The 16,006-nt window shown below is 43.4% G+C and overlaps 1 protein-coding gene across 5 annotated transcripts in view; it reads right to left on the bottom strand.

Moving 5' to 3' along the window:
- Positions 1-258: 258 nt before the first annotated feature.
- Positions 259-16,006, bottom strand: part of LOC118228278 (zinc finger protein 79-like) — a 34,614-nt gene continuing 18,866 nt past the window's right edge. For 2 of the 5 annotated variants that reach the window (XM_035419686.1, XM_035419687.1), the window contains exons 4-6: positions 15,513-15,634; positions 2,058-2,169; positions 259-1,588 (exon numbers count right to left, since the gene is read on the bottom strand). In XM_035419686.1, the coding sequence (XP_035275577.1) occupies positions 540-1,588; positions 2,058-2,169; positions 15,513-15,634 (1,283 nt within the window). In that variant the 3' untranslated portion in view covers positions 259-539. Of the gene's footprint in view, positions 1,589-2,057; positions 2,170-3,014; positions 3,250-4,160; positions 6,100-8,356; positions 8,479-9,264; positions 9,368-10,499; positions 10,628-11,145; positions 11,627-15,512; positions 15,635-16,006 lie in introns of those variants that run through there. The other 3 variants (XM_035419685.1, XM_035419690.1, XM_035419689.1) reach the window with 3 other exon arrangements.

Here is a 16,006-nt window from a genome sequence, read left to right as displayed (position 1 = left end):
ACTAAACCCAGGCATATAGACTCTCTGCTGGTGCTGCTGAAGGTTTTGTACTGAGGCAAACATTTTCCCGCCCAAAGTACATCTGAACGTACATCTCCACTTTTCCCCCAATTTCTTTCTTCTTTTCTGAACTGCTGACTGCTGATTAGGTACGTGGGCTGAATAGGTTTTTAGTATAACAGACAAACCTACAAAAAAGTTTTTTTTTTTTTTTAAAGCCACAGATCCAAAAAGCAGATTCAACTCAACACCATGAACTTCATACTCATTTCCTCTGGTTTATTCTGTCCAACCAGAGGTCAAACAGCCTTTGTAGAACTGCTTTCAAGCACATGATGTTCAACAAATTATTACAGATCAAAAATCAGTGACACTTGTATACAAAATACAGAAAAGCCTTTGAAATGCAACTCAGCACATGACTAGTTAAACCAGTCACAATGGATACACCCACTATATTCATTGTCTAAAGCATTTTGACAATATTTTGACAAACATGATTCAAAGGTTAAAAAAAAGAAAAAGAAAGCATGAAATGTTTACTTTCCAGTATGAACTATTTGGTGTCTCAGAAGATTCCCTAAAATGGAGAAACTCTTCCCACACTGTGAACAACTGAACGGTCTCTCTCCTGTGTGTACAGCCTGATGTGTCTTAAGACCACACGACTGAGAGAACCTCTTTCCACACAGCGTGCAGCTAAATCTTTTCTCTCCCGTGTGCACAGCCTGATGTCTCTTAATGTGACTGGACTGAGTGAAGCGCTTTCCGCACTGTGTACAAATGAAGGGTTTCTCGCCCGTGTGGATCCTCTGGTGGGTTTTCAGCTGGTGATGGTAAGAAAAGCACTTTTCACACTGTGAACAGGCAAATGGCTTCTCTCCAGTGTGAACTCTCTGGTGTCCCTTCAGATCACGTAGTTTAGCAAAGCTCTTTCCACACTGCATGCAGTTGAACAGTGTCTCTTCTGTGAGAGTTCCCTGTTGGAATTCATTGTCCTTAAAACTACCAAAGCTGTTCTCAAATTTAGGATAAGAGAACTGCTTCACACTTCTACCGATTCTTTCTTGCATGCTGTGGTTTTTGGACACAGCTAAATGTTTACCAAACTGTGCTCTAGGTTGTGTTTCTTCTTTGTCCTGTACTTGACTGTAAAGCCTGTGTTGTGTAAGAACTCTTTCTGAAACGGCGCCTTCGCTCCAAGCTGCAAATATTCCGGCCTGCTCTTCAGCCGGCACAAAGTCCATCTGCTCAAGCTCAGAATCCCACTCCAGAGAAGACAAAGCAGAAAGCTTGTCGCCAGGACCTTCCGCCGCGACGGGAACCGACTGCGGCTCTGAGCGGACCTGCAGGCTCTCCATGCCCGTTTCTGCAGAGAAAGAGCACGACGGGTCCCCAGTCTGAGGGTCAGAGGTCATTTTGGGAAGCAGAGTTCCTAGCTGACCCGGCCTCTCATGGGCGATGGGCTCTGAGGCCAGACTCTCTGGATTCCTGTGCTGGGCCCTCTGGTTTGGAGTTTCTGATTCGCCACTCTCCCAAACGCTGTGTCTGGTCCTTGTGCACGTCACAGAGCCCGACACCTCTAATCCTGGAAAGAACGTGGATCAAAATGTCAGTCTTACATGCTGTTCCAGAACAAGGAACCAATTATTCCAGAACAAGACTGTTCATGCTCCACACTTTGAAATGTCAAACTTATCTCTCCATGTTTTAGGAAGCATTCAGAACAAAACCATAAGTTCCTGGGATGGAACCTCTTTCCAGGAAAACCTTCCCAAAACTAGGGGTTTTAAAGATTGCCTGGTTTGAACCAACGCACTGATCCAAGTGTCTAAGAAGCAACTGAACTGATTCCAAAATGCCTAACTTTGTTCTGATTACTGGTGAAAGTACATGCTACTCTCGAAAATTTCAAAACCAATGAGCACAAGTTCAATAGTCTGGGACCCATAAACACTGCAGTTAATGATGAGAGTGATGCAATTTCAGCAACACCCAATTCACAATATTCTGAGCCCCCCCCGCCCCCACCCCCCCACACACACACACATACTTACTGTCCCCACTGTTCTCCTCCTCTCTGTGATTCTCAGTGTTCCCAAGAACTTCCTCTGGTTTCTCCTCCTTTATATGAAGTGATGTAAGGGATCGCTTCTCCCCGTCTGCAGCCTGCAACACAGAGGAATGAGCGGATTAACCTGCGTCCCTGTTTATCAGCCTCCAAACACACAGCCTCACATTACATTTACTATATTTACTATACAGTCCCTCATCAGATTCTCTTGTCCAGAGAGACGTACACAAGTGGAGAACATCAATGTGACTCCCATAAACACAAAACTGTGTGTGTGTGTGTGGGGGGGGGGGGGGGGGGGGGGAGCTGCCAAACGCTCAGAGGTAAAAGAACAGGTAGGTGTGTAGGTGTACCGAAGCTGTCTCTTTAGCTGCTCGATTGGCTAACACTAAGGTTTTAAGTCTGATGTGAGCTGATACAGGTATCCAGTGGAGAGAGATGAGAACGGGAGTGCCACGGCTGAGTTTGGGGAGGCTGTAGATCAGGCGAGCTGCACCGTTCTGGATGAGGTGCAGAGGTCTGGTGGTGGGGGCAGGGAGGCCAGCAAGGACGGAGTTTCAGTAGACCAGGTGGTAGATGATCAATGCCTAGACTAAAGCCTGGGTTGAGTAGGTGGTGAGGAAGGGGTGAATTGAGTGTGTGTTGTACAGAAAGAATCTGCACGCCTGGCACACTGATATGATTTTCTCAGAGAGGGGCAGTCTGTCATTGAGCACCACTCTGAGATTCCTGGCAGATGAAGAGGGTGACACTGTGGTGCCATTCAGGGTGGAGGACAGGTCCAGTAGGGCGGGGGAACATAGCTGGGAATTAGAGAAGTAGAGTTTTAGCCAAGTTTAGCTTCAGCTGATGATTTGACATCCAACTTTAAATGTCTTGTAAGCAGGCTGAGATGCATGTCGAAACCACTGTATCAGAGGGGGGAAGGACAGAGAGTTGTGTACTATCAGCATAGGACTGGCTATGGAAAGAGATAACCATGCCAAGAGATTTGGCATTGAGAACAAAAGAGGAGAGGGCCGAAGACTGAGCCCTGCGGGACACCCGCAGAGAGTTCCCGAGGTCCAGAAAGGAGCTGCTCACTGACTGCAGGGAGGGCAGTCTCCATTAGCCTGCCCTAAGGAAAGACTGGTGAGGGTCTACAAGGTCTTTCTGTGGTAGAAAAGGAGATAGTTCTGGATGGAAATGGATGAAGAGAGACAGAACAAAGAAAATTAAGGAATCTTTAAAATAAATGACAATCCATGTTAGGCTCATTCTCATCATCACTTTTTCTTATGTTCCAAAGGTCTAGGTGAACACATTTCTGCCATTTTGGGGCCATTTTGGGGCAAAGCTAATATATAATATATATATATATATATATATATATATATATATATATAAGTTATATGTGCTCAGCCAACAAAACAGAAAAAGCAATAAAAACAAAAATCCACACTCCCACACTCTTATTAAGTGGCAAATGTAACTTCAATGTGCAGACAGAAAAGGTTTCAACATAAATGGGTCTTCATCAATACATCTCATCTTCACCACCATGGTTTAGAGATACCATCTAGTCACCACTACTGTGAAACATACACTGTTAGGTTGAATACTACCAGTAGTATTTGCATAAAATAAATATTTAGTTTACACTCACTACCAAGAAAATGTACAGAACTGCCTTAATGTTTGGTTCTCCGTCTTATGTGTTCCTTAACTCTTTAATGTCCTCACTAAGAAAAAAGCAATGGAAAAAAATTTTCTTTGCATTTTTTATTTCCTTGGGGCAATAACAACAACAATCAATGGTTATTTTTTTAACAGACCCCACAGTTAATTTTAATATAGGCCTCTGCTAAACGGCTGAGACGTTGCGTCATGGTAAAAGTGCATTTTCAAGAATCTGCACAGATTTGTATGCATTAAACTGAAAGAAAATACATTTCTATTCATACATATCTCTTTCTATGAACATGACCATGTATAAAACTTGAAAATTCAAACATATTTTAAAAAATGAATAAATTAAAATAGCAAATGTATCAAATACATTTACAAATACCAAAACATTTTAGAAAAAGTCCAATAAAATGCAAACCTTTTGTAGAAATGAATCAGACTTGCTCATCTGTGTGGTGGTGCAACAGCACAAATGTTTTTTGGGCATTAGATCCACTTCATTTCTGGTGGTATGCTACGAAGCATTGCTGGTTTGCATTCAAACACAGGAAAACCATGCATTTCTGACACTTCCATCTGGACACACCCTTTGGACAGAGGTTGCACCGCCCCCGCTTGTCACAGTGAAGTGGAAGATGTCCGCGGTTGTCATGACGCACATCCGTTTGTGGTTGTGAGGGTCTCGGGGTGTAGCGTTTCTTCTGAGACGACGTGTGGTGGAGAGGAGGATGATGGTCGGCCAACTTTGGATGCTGGCTTGTTGACTTGCTTCAAACTGTGGGCGACCGCCAGGCGGAACCTTTTGAGAGGCATTGGTTTCTCGCTCAGTAGGCCACAGTCCCTCTTGTAGACCAGCCAGGAATGCACAGGTCAAGGATGCACAGGTCAAGGATGTATCCGAACAGGGGAAAGTACCATCGCCTTGACTTGGCTGGGGTCTTGTACATGTGTACCAGCATGTCAGAAAGATCAACGCCTCCCACATGCTGATTGTAGGCAGGAATGAGTGATGGGCACGGGACGGCAATCTTTGCGTGGGCCTCTTTGCTCCACCGTTTGACAGTTGAAAGAGGCATGATCCCACAGGCATTGCTCAGAAGGTTGACACATTTCTTGTCAAACCATTTCACTGCGATCACCCCTTCAGCAGACCTGTAATCAAAAGCTCCACGTCCTTTCTTCATCAGCTCTTCGTCTGTCATCAAGGGAGCTCCACCGATGAGGACAGATCGGACAGTGCCGATGCACTTGGCACCCAGTTTTGCGTGCAGGTTCTGGACCAAGTGGAAACTGGTGAAGTAGTTGTCACAGAAGACGACTGAAAGCTGTGGCTGCTTTATGATTTTGCATAACGTTGTCACCAGTCTGGCCCCTAGAGGTAGCCCCTGCTCCTGCTCACTTAGGGCAACACTGAAAAATGTGGATGCCCCTTGACAGAGCAGTAGGTCATGGATGAAGCCAGATGAACTGGCCCGGCAGAACAATTTAAAGCCCCACTTGCCTGGCTTGTTGGCAATATATTGGCGGAGAGTGCCAGCCCTCGTGCCTTTATATGCCACCATGACCTCATCCACACTGTGCTTGTAAGTGGATGGGATCAGGAGACACTGCTCACGAAGCATCTCAAAAAGGGGGCGGATTGTGTAAAATCGGTCTGGACTGTCATTGCACTGCTGATTATCACCAAAATGAATGAACCGGCCTAACAGCCTGAATCTTTTCCTTGGCATGATATCAGCTATCACGCTGAAACGCGACTCGTGGTGCCAGTAGTCCTCCATGGCTGGGAAGTTGAAAACGCCCATGAAGAGTAGTATTGCCAGGAAATCTTCAATCTCTTCAGGGCTAGTCTTGATTGGATCCCCCAACTCCTTGGGCAGAGTACAGATTGGTATGTTGAGCAATGTGTTCAATCATCTTGTCAGCGAAGAACGTTTTGAAGTACTGGAAGGGTGTCTTTACAGCATCAGGGGGTTCAAATCTTGAATCAGGAACCTGGAATGCCTCAATGTCGTCATACTTCCAGATTCTCTCAGTGCCTTTTTCGGGCCTGAGGGTGAACTAGGGTCAGGGGTGTCCTCTGGCTCTGCCAAGGAAACCGGTTTTAAGGTGTTTTTCCCTTTCCTCCTCTTCTTACGGGGCGGGGGTTTAGAAGATGGGCTTGTTGAGGCAACCTCCTCCTCATCCATGGATTCAAAAGAAGTGTCCCCTGTCTCTTCTGCTTGCGTGGTCTGATAATCAGGATCCTCTATTTGGTCATCGTCACCACTCAGATCAGCCTCAGAGTCTTGAGGATTTTCTGGTATAAGGGCCAGAAAAGTGTGCGGCCTTGCATCGTAAAATGATTTAGTGTCCATCTATTATTTGTAATACAAAAAGAAAAAAATCTAAATTACAAACCGTGTACTGGTATAATGCTAGTAATATGTTAGTATACCAACATATGTCAATTTGTTACCATGGAATTAGTAGTATTACCAGTACTAGTATTATTTCCAGGTATTTATCCTAGATATTTACCATATTTACAGTACTTTGAAAACATCTCAGAAATGGTGAAAAATCATACTGATATAATTTTTTCATCAAATATATAATGGAATAGCATTAACTATATGATATTACTTAAAAGTGTACAGACAGTTTGTGCAAAGTGACCACTGAGAGGATTAATTAATACAGAGAATGGGGTTTCCATGAGGAAATATCTAACTGCAGCGAATCTGCAGTGAACCTCTGTAGAGTGACTCTACAGCAAGTGTGAATTTACTCAGTACAGTTACAGTAGATTTACTCAGCACAGTGACTGTAGATTTACTCAGCACAGTGACTGTAGATTTACTCAGTACTGTGACTGTAGTTTTACTCAGTACAATGACTGTAGTTTTACTCAGTACAGTGACTGTAGATTTACTAAATAGTGACTGTAGATTTACCCAGTACAGTGAATGTATATTTCAAACAGCTCAAAAAGTCTAGGTCAATGTAATATTTTATTTTTTCTTAAAACGTTTTATATACTCGGGTTAAAAAAAAAGATCTAAATGTTAACTGATTATATAAAGAATATATTATTACAAAGGATGTCCTCTGCTATTACTCTAAATTGACACTTTATTTACTTTATTTATACTTTATCAACTGACAAAAACATCATTTAAGTTACTGGATCCTGATTTAAGTCACCGATAGGTTCAGCTGCCATGTTGTGGCCCTACAAAAGTAGTGAATGTGCGAGTGGTGGCTGCAGTTTTTACATAATACATGTACAACATAAATGTGCATGTTACAGACATTTATTTGGAACCATGAGTTTTACACAAATGTCATACGCATGAAGGCAGGATTAAAGGCATTGTGCAATCGTTTTTACCAGCAGCCCGACTTTTACACCACTAAAATTTTGATGCGCCCATGTAGTCACTTACACCACAAGCCAGTTATAATGAGCTGGTTTTCCTCTGATTGGTGAGGTAATCTTTTTACGCAAGTTGCCTGGTTGGTGACATCATAATAAAGGTCTTTAAAGACTAATACCAAACCCTTTACTAGTGGACAATTTCAGAACTGCATTACTTTCCGGATAAAGAAAACTCTTAAAATATCAACCGAATGACAAGTGCTTAATAATGTAGCATTTTGATTTATATAAAATAAAAATAATCTAATCTGATGACTGATTGCACATGGTCCTTAAAACCACTTTCTACAAAAATCATAAGGAAAGAAACCATGGTGTACATGTGGGTAGCGCACACGGTAAGCAGGAACAGATCGCACTGCAAATCAGTATTTACCCCACTGATTGGCTTTTACTGGAGAAACTCATCTGACACTAAACACGGGCGTATGGTCCCTCTGCTGGTGCAGTTTAAGGTTCTGTATTGAGGTAAACATTCTCCTACAAGACGTGCATCTGAACGGCCTCCCTCCACTGTGGATCCTCTGATGCTTTCTAAGATTGCCCGACTCAGAAAAACACCGGCCACAGTCCGTGCACCTAAAGGGCTTCTCTCCCGTGTGAACCCTGTAATGGCGATTAAGGCTGCCCGAGTGGGAGAACTGCTGTCCGCACTGTATACACCTGTACGGCTTCTCTCCTGTGTGCACCCGCCGGTGAACTCTAAGGTGACACAGCTGAGCAAAGTGCTTTCCACACTGAGGACAGATAAACGGTCTCTCTTCACTGTAAGGTCTGTGCTGTGAAACAATACTTTCTGAAAATGCTTCTTCAGTCCATGCAGAGTGCATCTCAGCCTCCTCTTCAGTCGATGCAGAGTCTATCATTACAGCCTCTGGCTTAAGATCTAGAGACCCCAATGACAGACTACTGGCAGCACCTTTCCCTGTGGGAGGAAGTGACTGCAGCCCTGAGTGAATGGACAGGCTCTCAGAGCTGCTTTCTGTAGCATAAGAGCAGGAGGGAACATCAGCCTCTGTTTCACCAGCCCCCTGTGTACACAGAGTCCTCAGTTGACTAGTTCTCTCACACATTAAGTACTCAGGACAGGAAGCGTGGAGTCTTCCTGCGCTCTGTTCACATCCTGTGTGCTGAAGCGTCTCGGCTCTCTCTGTCTCTGGCTCAGTTTTAAGTGCAGACTCCAGGCCACTGACCTCCCAAACAGCGCGTCTGGTCCTGTGCTGCTCAGTGAGCTCCTCTGTGTGATTCGCTGCTTTATTCTGCATTTCCTCAACGGGACGTTTTTCCCTGCTGCCTGCCCTCCACTCCACCGCTCCTGCAGGGAATTTGAGAAACAAAATAAACATTTTAACAGTAAGGTAATAAATGCTAATTAATCAAAACTATCATTATATAATTTCTACATAATAATACGCAGACACTGACAGAAACATTACAAGAAATTGATAAATCAAGATGGCTCTAGAAGTGTTTATGTTTGTAAGTTTATTTTTCTTTAAATCTGTTCTAATGTTTTGTTACATTACATTTATTTAGCAGATGCTTTTATCCAAAGCGACGTACAAAAGTGCATATTAGGGTCATAACTACGAAACACAGGTTTGACACAGGTTTGTTAAGTTGCATGATATCTGCTATTGCACAATTTATATTTCGCAGTCTGAAAGGATTGTGACATTACAGGCATTTAGCAGACGCTCTTATCCAGAGCAACTTACATTGCATCCAGTTATACAGCTGGATATATACTGGAGCAATGCAGGTTAAGTACCTTGCTCAAGGATACAACGGCAGTGTCCTACCGGGGAATCTAACCTGCAACCTTTTGGTTACAAGACCAACTCCTTAGCCATTACGCTACACTGGTCTTAAAACCATAAACTGGTGCATCACAAGGCTCATTGACCTCTTGCCACAATGAGATGGATTTCACCACTCTATGTGTCTTACAAAAGTATAATGCAGCTGAACATTGAATCAGAATGCAGTCATATAAATCCAATACTGGACATTCACATAAGAGTCTGATAGCCAGAACAGTGTGCGATGAACCTCATCTCTGCAATTGCACACCTCCCAGTGTCCCCCATTCTCTACTTACTCTCCTCCCTGGTGTTCATCTCTCCCTGTGGGTCTCTGTCCTCTTCCACTCTCTCCTCCTTTATAATAACCAATCCAGTCCTTCCCTCCTCCATGTTTGCACACTGTAACAGGGGAATAGAGCGGTCAATCTGAGTGCACACCAGCTGTTCAGCTATCAAACACACAATAAATATGAACTTATAACACTACTGGACCACTGACACATAAAGATACATTAGTAAAAAAAATTTTTTTTTAAGCATTTAAGCTTGACATGATATCTAAAAACATCAAAGCACAAAGACAGAAATGCATAAGGGGAAATCCAGTAAAGAGAAAGTTAAAAACATCAAATCAATGATGGTCATTATCCTTATTAGAGGCTGCAGTCATATTACCAATAATTTTGTATGTGCACAATAGAATATCAGGGCTGCAGATATTCTAATGATTGAAGGCTTGACAGGTGTGAAAATTTCCCTTTACTTATCATTTGTGAGAGGTGTATTGCTTTTGTGATACACTCTTCCACTTTGACCAAACAGCTAATTGTGAACAACTGATTCATCAGTTTTCTGAGCAACCTTTTTTTCCCCAAATACACAGCTGTTGTGATGCTTTCTTGCATCCAAAAATTGGATTATATCCATCTTTACAAGCATGTTTCGCCATCGCTTGAAAAATGCTGGTTTTTCAGTTTGTCACATGACAAGCTAGTGAGTGAATTATGCCTCTAAGATCCCCTGCAAACTAGAATTTACAACAGTAAATTATATTTCTCAATATCAATATTGAGAAATATATCTCAATATTATATGACTCAATATTGCATGTAAAACATGATTATGCATGATGTCTTACACTTTGTCAACCTACTCTTATTCCATAAAAGAACTCATGACTCATAAAGAAGATAACTGTGAATGTTATCATAATCAACAACAGGTTTTTTAAATTTATTTTAACGCTGGTACAGCATACTCAGCAGTCGACACGCATTACTGCTGGTTCTAAATCGGGGCTGCAAAACCCTGTTCCTGGAGATCTACTGTCCTGTAGGTTTTCAGTTCAACCCTAACAGAGCGCACCCCATTCAACAACTAGAGGTATATCATTGAGCTGTTGAATGAGGTCTGCTTTGTTAGTTTCTAATTGTTAGAACCAGGCGTGCTAATTTAGGGTTGAAATGAAACCCTACAGGACGGTACATCTCCAGGAACAGGGCTGGGGCAGCCCTGCTCCATGTTAACTGACCTCATCCTTCATGGCAGTAGGTTGTGCGAGAGTGTCCTCCTGTCCAACGGTCGGTTCTCCATCTGTCTCCACGGTGACGCCCAAACGGTTTCCAAAGACGTTATCTGCTGGCTGAAAGGGACGGTCGTCTAAAACGAGGATGAGAAATAAAAATGTAGCCCTACCACTCAGCGTAACATCTCATTCGTTTAGCCAGACGCAGAGGGACTAACAACCTAGGAGATACATAAGCGCATTCACCTGAATATTACATGCACTAGTGGCCAATAGACATGGCCAAAAACCTTCACAGACCAGTGAGAAAAGACTCAACACCACTAAAGTACTAGGCTACTGCAAGTCGCAAAATAAAAATTCTGAATTCATGCAGATTACAACCATGACGAAATTCCAGGACAAAAAACAATACCATAAAAACAAAGCCTTAAATCATAACATATGCCGCCATAACCTGGATTAGTACAAAAGGTCGTAATGTTGGGGCGAGATGGGAGGGGAACCAAGATGCAGTCTGAAGACATGTCCTTCGATATAACAGCAACGTAAATTTACCAACGGGCAAGACCAACGCTTATACTGATGCTGGTCAACAAACGATCTATAACCCTAAATATACATAATTGTAGGCGCAGGAAAGTCAACTCACCGTTTTGAACTCCGCCGCAGCGACACTTGGCGAGCTGTTCTCGCAATCCCGACTCCTCAATACATCCGCGAGCCACCTGAACCTCCATTGCCTCCAGTTTGTACTTAAGTGCCTCATTCTCTTTCTGGCTTTGTGAAATTTCCAGGTGCAAGATCGCAAATCCGTCATCTACAAGATTGGAAATTTCTTTCGCAGCCGCCATTGCTAGTGTGTCCATAATAGAACGAAGCTGTGAATGGAAATGCAGGTTAACGTTAGCCATTGTAGCTATAGCTCGGTCTGCAGTCTCGTTTTGAATCAAATGAACAAGTTTACACTCGCAAACAAGTATGGATATGGGGAGTCGATGTAGATTTAGAAGCAGTGCTTCAAAATAGCTACCGTCTCAAAAAGGGCAACATAAAAAAAAAAAATAGGCAGCGAAGCTACCTCGCAACCTTATGCCATTTACTCGTCTGTTTACTTCCGGACGTATTGGCCACACCCCCTGGTGATTTCCGTGGTTGTGATGTAGCTGAAGGAAAAAACTACAAAAAACATTTAGGAAAAAATAACGTTTAACGTGCTATCGTTTCCCCACAACTTCTGGTAGGAAACAAACAAACAAATAGCTGCTTCACAACATGAAAAACTTACACGAGCTTACTGTCCCTTAATGGCGATGATGCTGAACGGACTTACACCGATCAGCCACAACATTAAAACCACCTGCCTAATATTGTGTAGGTCCCCCTCGTGCCGCCAAAACAGTTCTGACCAGTCTCGAGTTTTTAAATTCATGTGGAAATAATACACCCTCTAACAACATCTTAGCCTTTTATAGCCCTGTAGCAACTAATAATGTAATAAACTACTAATAGTGTAATAACTCCCAATAATGTAATCCATTTCAAATTTTGTATGTAATAAAAACCAATAATGTAGTAAGTAGTAGTAGTAGTAGTAGTGTACTTTATTGATCCCCGGGGGGAATTTGCACTGTTGCATCATCAAAGACAACAGAGTAACACAATCAGATACAAATTTACAGTAGATACAAAATATCAGATACAAATATACAGTAGATACAATATACAGAAATCCAAATATACCAGAGGACACCTTCAGAGGTGGAGTTCATGCCTCGACGGGTCAGAGCTGTTTTGGCGCACGAGGGGGACCTACACAATATTAGGTAGGTGGTTTTAATGTTGTGGCTGATCGGTGTATATAAGCAAGCTTTATTTAAAATTCTTTCCAAAGAGAAACAATATAGAAATGATTATATCACCATGGAGGCCAATTTTTTGTCAACTTTGCACAGGGAAAGCACAGCCAGCTGCCTGAAACATACAAGAGAGAGAGGGGGAGATCTGGCTCTGGTCTGGGGTCTGAGAATTGATTGATTGATTGAGGTGTATTATAACCTTTCCGCTCACTGCCCTGCAGGCTGGTACCAAGGTTTTAAACTTGGTACAGGCTGTAACAAGATGAGGAGTTATGACATTATCACTCTTTAACAAAGTTTGCAGAGAAGTCCTGAGAAGTGTTCTGGATTCCCTGCAGGGTTAGTCGCAGCGGTGCGGGGGGGGGGGGGGGTCAGCAAGGAGGGAACTGGAGTTGGGTACAACGGCAGTGTCCTTACCCGGGAATCGAACCTGCGACCTTTCGGTTACAAGCCCAGTTCCTTACCCACCGTCCCTAGCAGTCTAGTCGTGAGAATGCAGGGCCTGGACTTGTAGCTGCGTAGAATAGCTGGTTATTCATTACATTACATTACATTCATTTGGCAGACGCTTTTATCCAAAGCGACGTACAAAAAAGTGCATTTTCATGATCGTAGACAACTGCTGAACACGGGTTCAGTAAGGTACAATACTTATTTTGTACAGCTATTTCTAGCCGAGAACAATGAACACTATTCTGGTCTAACATCTGCAAAGCCAACTAGGCAGAAGATTAAGCTAGAGTATTAGGACAAATACAAATTACCAAGAAGTGCAGGGATGGGGCAACATGTAACAAGTGACAGGAAAAAAGTTTTTTTTTTTTTTTTTTTTTTTTATACAGCGTGGTGGTGGTTAGTCTAGGTATAGTCTGAAGAGATGAATCTTCAGGCCACGGCGGAAGATGGATAGTGAGGGGGAGGTTCGGAGAGGGACGGGGAGTTCGTTCCACCACTGGGGAGCTAGGGTGGAGAAGCTCTGTGATCCCTTTGGGCGGGTGGGAGGGGTTACAAGGGGAAGCACTGGATTCCTTGAATATTGGACTGAAAGAATGTGCACATTCAATGCATAGACGCTACGTGAGAGAAGGAGAGTGATTTATTATAGGGGTACCCATCATAATCCACCACTTGAGCAGTTTTATACACAACACATGGTAAAGGCATCAAACTATAGTGCATGTGACATGCCCCCAGCACGCTTAATACCGGGTATGTTTTGTCGAGTTTATTCTGCACAATTTGAATCCATCTTCTTTTATAGAAATGCCTTTATCTACAGGATGTTCTTCTAACACATTAGAGATCACTATTCAGTGGCACTCATACAAAAAGTACACAAAGAAACTTTGCAATATGATTTCTGGGCATGAAAATTCCAAACAATTACAATGAAGGCAACTACTGTATAAAATGGAAAGATGAACAGAAATAACCTTAAAGGTTACATTCTGAGTCATAGATTGACCATGAATACAATGGAAATATTAATTATGTTCACAGAAATAACATACATAAGACAAGGTCCTTTGTTGCTGCAACAACACGACTGTGCATTCATCCCATCTGTGCATCTCTGACATAACTGATACTAACCTTTCCTGTGCAGGGTTTTATTAAAATCAGGATCGACTTAAATTCAGGGGCAAAAGATGGTACTATGCAAAAACCAGAACAGCATTTCCATGGAAACAGGCACTCAACCCCCCCGTGGAATGTTCAGTTGTGACTGCAGACCTGGTCCCATCGCTGCAAACTCCCCCAGCAGATTGGGAAGGCGTAGATAGACAGGGGTGTGTCCCCAGGCACCTGCCGGCACCTCTGCTCACCGCTGAGCTCTGCAGCCGCTCTGCACCCGCTCTGCAGCCGACGCAGTCCAACTGCAGTTCCCCAACTGGCCAGAGGTGTCACCCTTGCATGGTGAGATGGGGGAGAGGGGTAACCATGCAATGGGAGAGATGCCCATCCAAAGGAACTGGTTTAATGAAACTGAAAAAGCTGTGCAAATTCTTCTCAGGCAGTACTAGGTGTTCGTGACATTATGGTATTTTACCGATGTCAGTTACCGGCCTTAATTCTAATGCAAATGCAAATAATGACCATTCCTGAGGAATTTTTCACTGGGTTTTGGAGATAGCATCAGAACAGGAGTAACATTACACAATAAAGACAAGAACAAGAAGTGATTCTTCAAAATAATGAACAATTACAGCATTGATTTGCATTTCGTTTTTAAAAAGTGTCCATCCTTAATTTTTCTGTTTTTGAAGATTTGGCGACGTGGTGACTGGTGGTCACAAAAGTACGTTTTCACACTCCAAATACCGTATTAAAGTATTTTTTAATACGAAAAAATTAACAATTGACACATTAACATGTGTCCTTTTTGTAATCCATTCTTGCATTTGAATGCTGCTGTGTTGCTTCACACATCAAAGTGAGGGGTATTTATTTACACAGCATGCTCATTAAAAGTCATCTGCCAGGAGTGAAACTGCTGACAGTGCCTTTTGAGGTGGCAGGAGCGCGTGAATCGCTTCCCGCATTCTGCGCATCCGAACGGCTTCTTTCCCGTGTGAACGGTCTGGTGCCTCTTCCGGCTGCTGGAGTCGGAAAAGCGCTTTCCGCACTGCGCGCAGCGAAACCGCTTCTCCCCCGTGTGAACGCTCTGGTGTTTCTTAAGGTTGCTCGAGTCGGAGAACCGCCTTCCGCACAGCAGGCAGCCGAAGGGCTTCTCCCCCGTGTGCACCCTGTGGTGCTTCACCATCACGTTCCTCCGGGAGAAAGTCTTCCCGCAGTATTTGCAGACGTAGCCCTTCTTCCTCGCGACATCTTTGCAATGAGCAAAAAGGCCTTGCGGTGTGACAAGGTGAGCGTCTGAAGAGGCGCATCCGTTCAGGGCCGATGTTACGTCAATCAACTCGACTGACAGGTTTTCGGAGTCCGTTACTGGTGCGTATGAGCCGGCCGAACTCTCGGCCTCCGTTTCCCCGCCCTCCGAGATGAAGACGGCTCCTGGATGACTGGCTCTTCCAAACACGAAGTACTCAGAGTCCAGGTGGTACAGACCTCCAGTGGCATTTTCACTTCCTGAATGTTGGTCCCTCTTGTTAGCGCCACTATAATCTGGCTCAGTTTTAAGGGCAGACTCCAGGCCACTGACCTCCCAAACAGCGCGTCTGGTCCTGTGCTGCTCAGTGAGCTCCTCTGTGTGATTCGCTGCTTTATTCTGCGTTTCCTCAACGGGACGTTTTTCCCTGCTGCCTGCCCTCCACTCCACCGCTCCTGCAGGGAAACAAGCAAAATATGAATGTTATCCATGTGATTAAAGGTCACCAAATTAACTAATTAAAACCAGGGACAGGGATGTTGACAAGGGCCCTGAATATGTGTGTGTCTTTATACGTACACACACACACACACACACCAGAATTAGATGCAGCAGAAGTTATGTGATTGCACTAGTGTGAATAGGTTGACATAAAAACTTTGGACAAGGTGAAATGACTGTCTTTGGGACAAGGTAGAAATGATTATTTATTTATTATTTTTAGTGCCTATTCAACAAAGACAAATTAAGACATTTCCAAAAACTGCTTCCAAATAAGATTCAGCAACAAACCAGTTAAAAATAGGGGGAACAGAATGTCTACAAAG

This window comes from Anguilla anguilla, chromosome 5, assembly GCF_013347855.1.
Source record: "Anguilla anguilla isolate fAngAng1 chromosome 5, fAngAng1.pri, whole genome shotgun sequence".
Classification (NCBI taxonomy): Eukaryota; Metazoa; Chordata; class Actinopteri; order Anguilliformes; family Anguillidae; genus Anguilla; species Anguilla anguilla.
The sequence above is the reverse complement of the archived record's forward strand: the minus strand, read 5'-3'. Positions and strand labels throughout refer to the sequence as shown.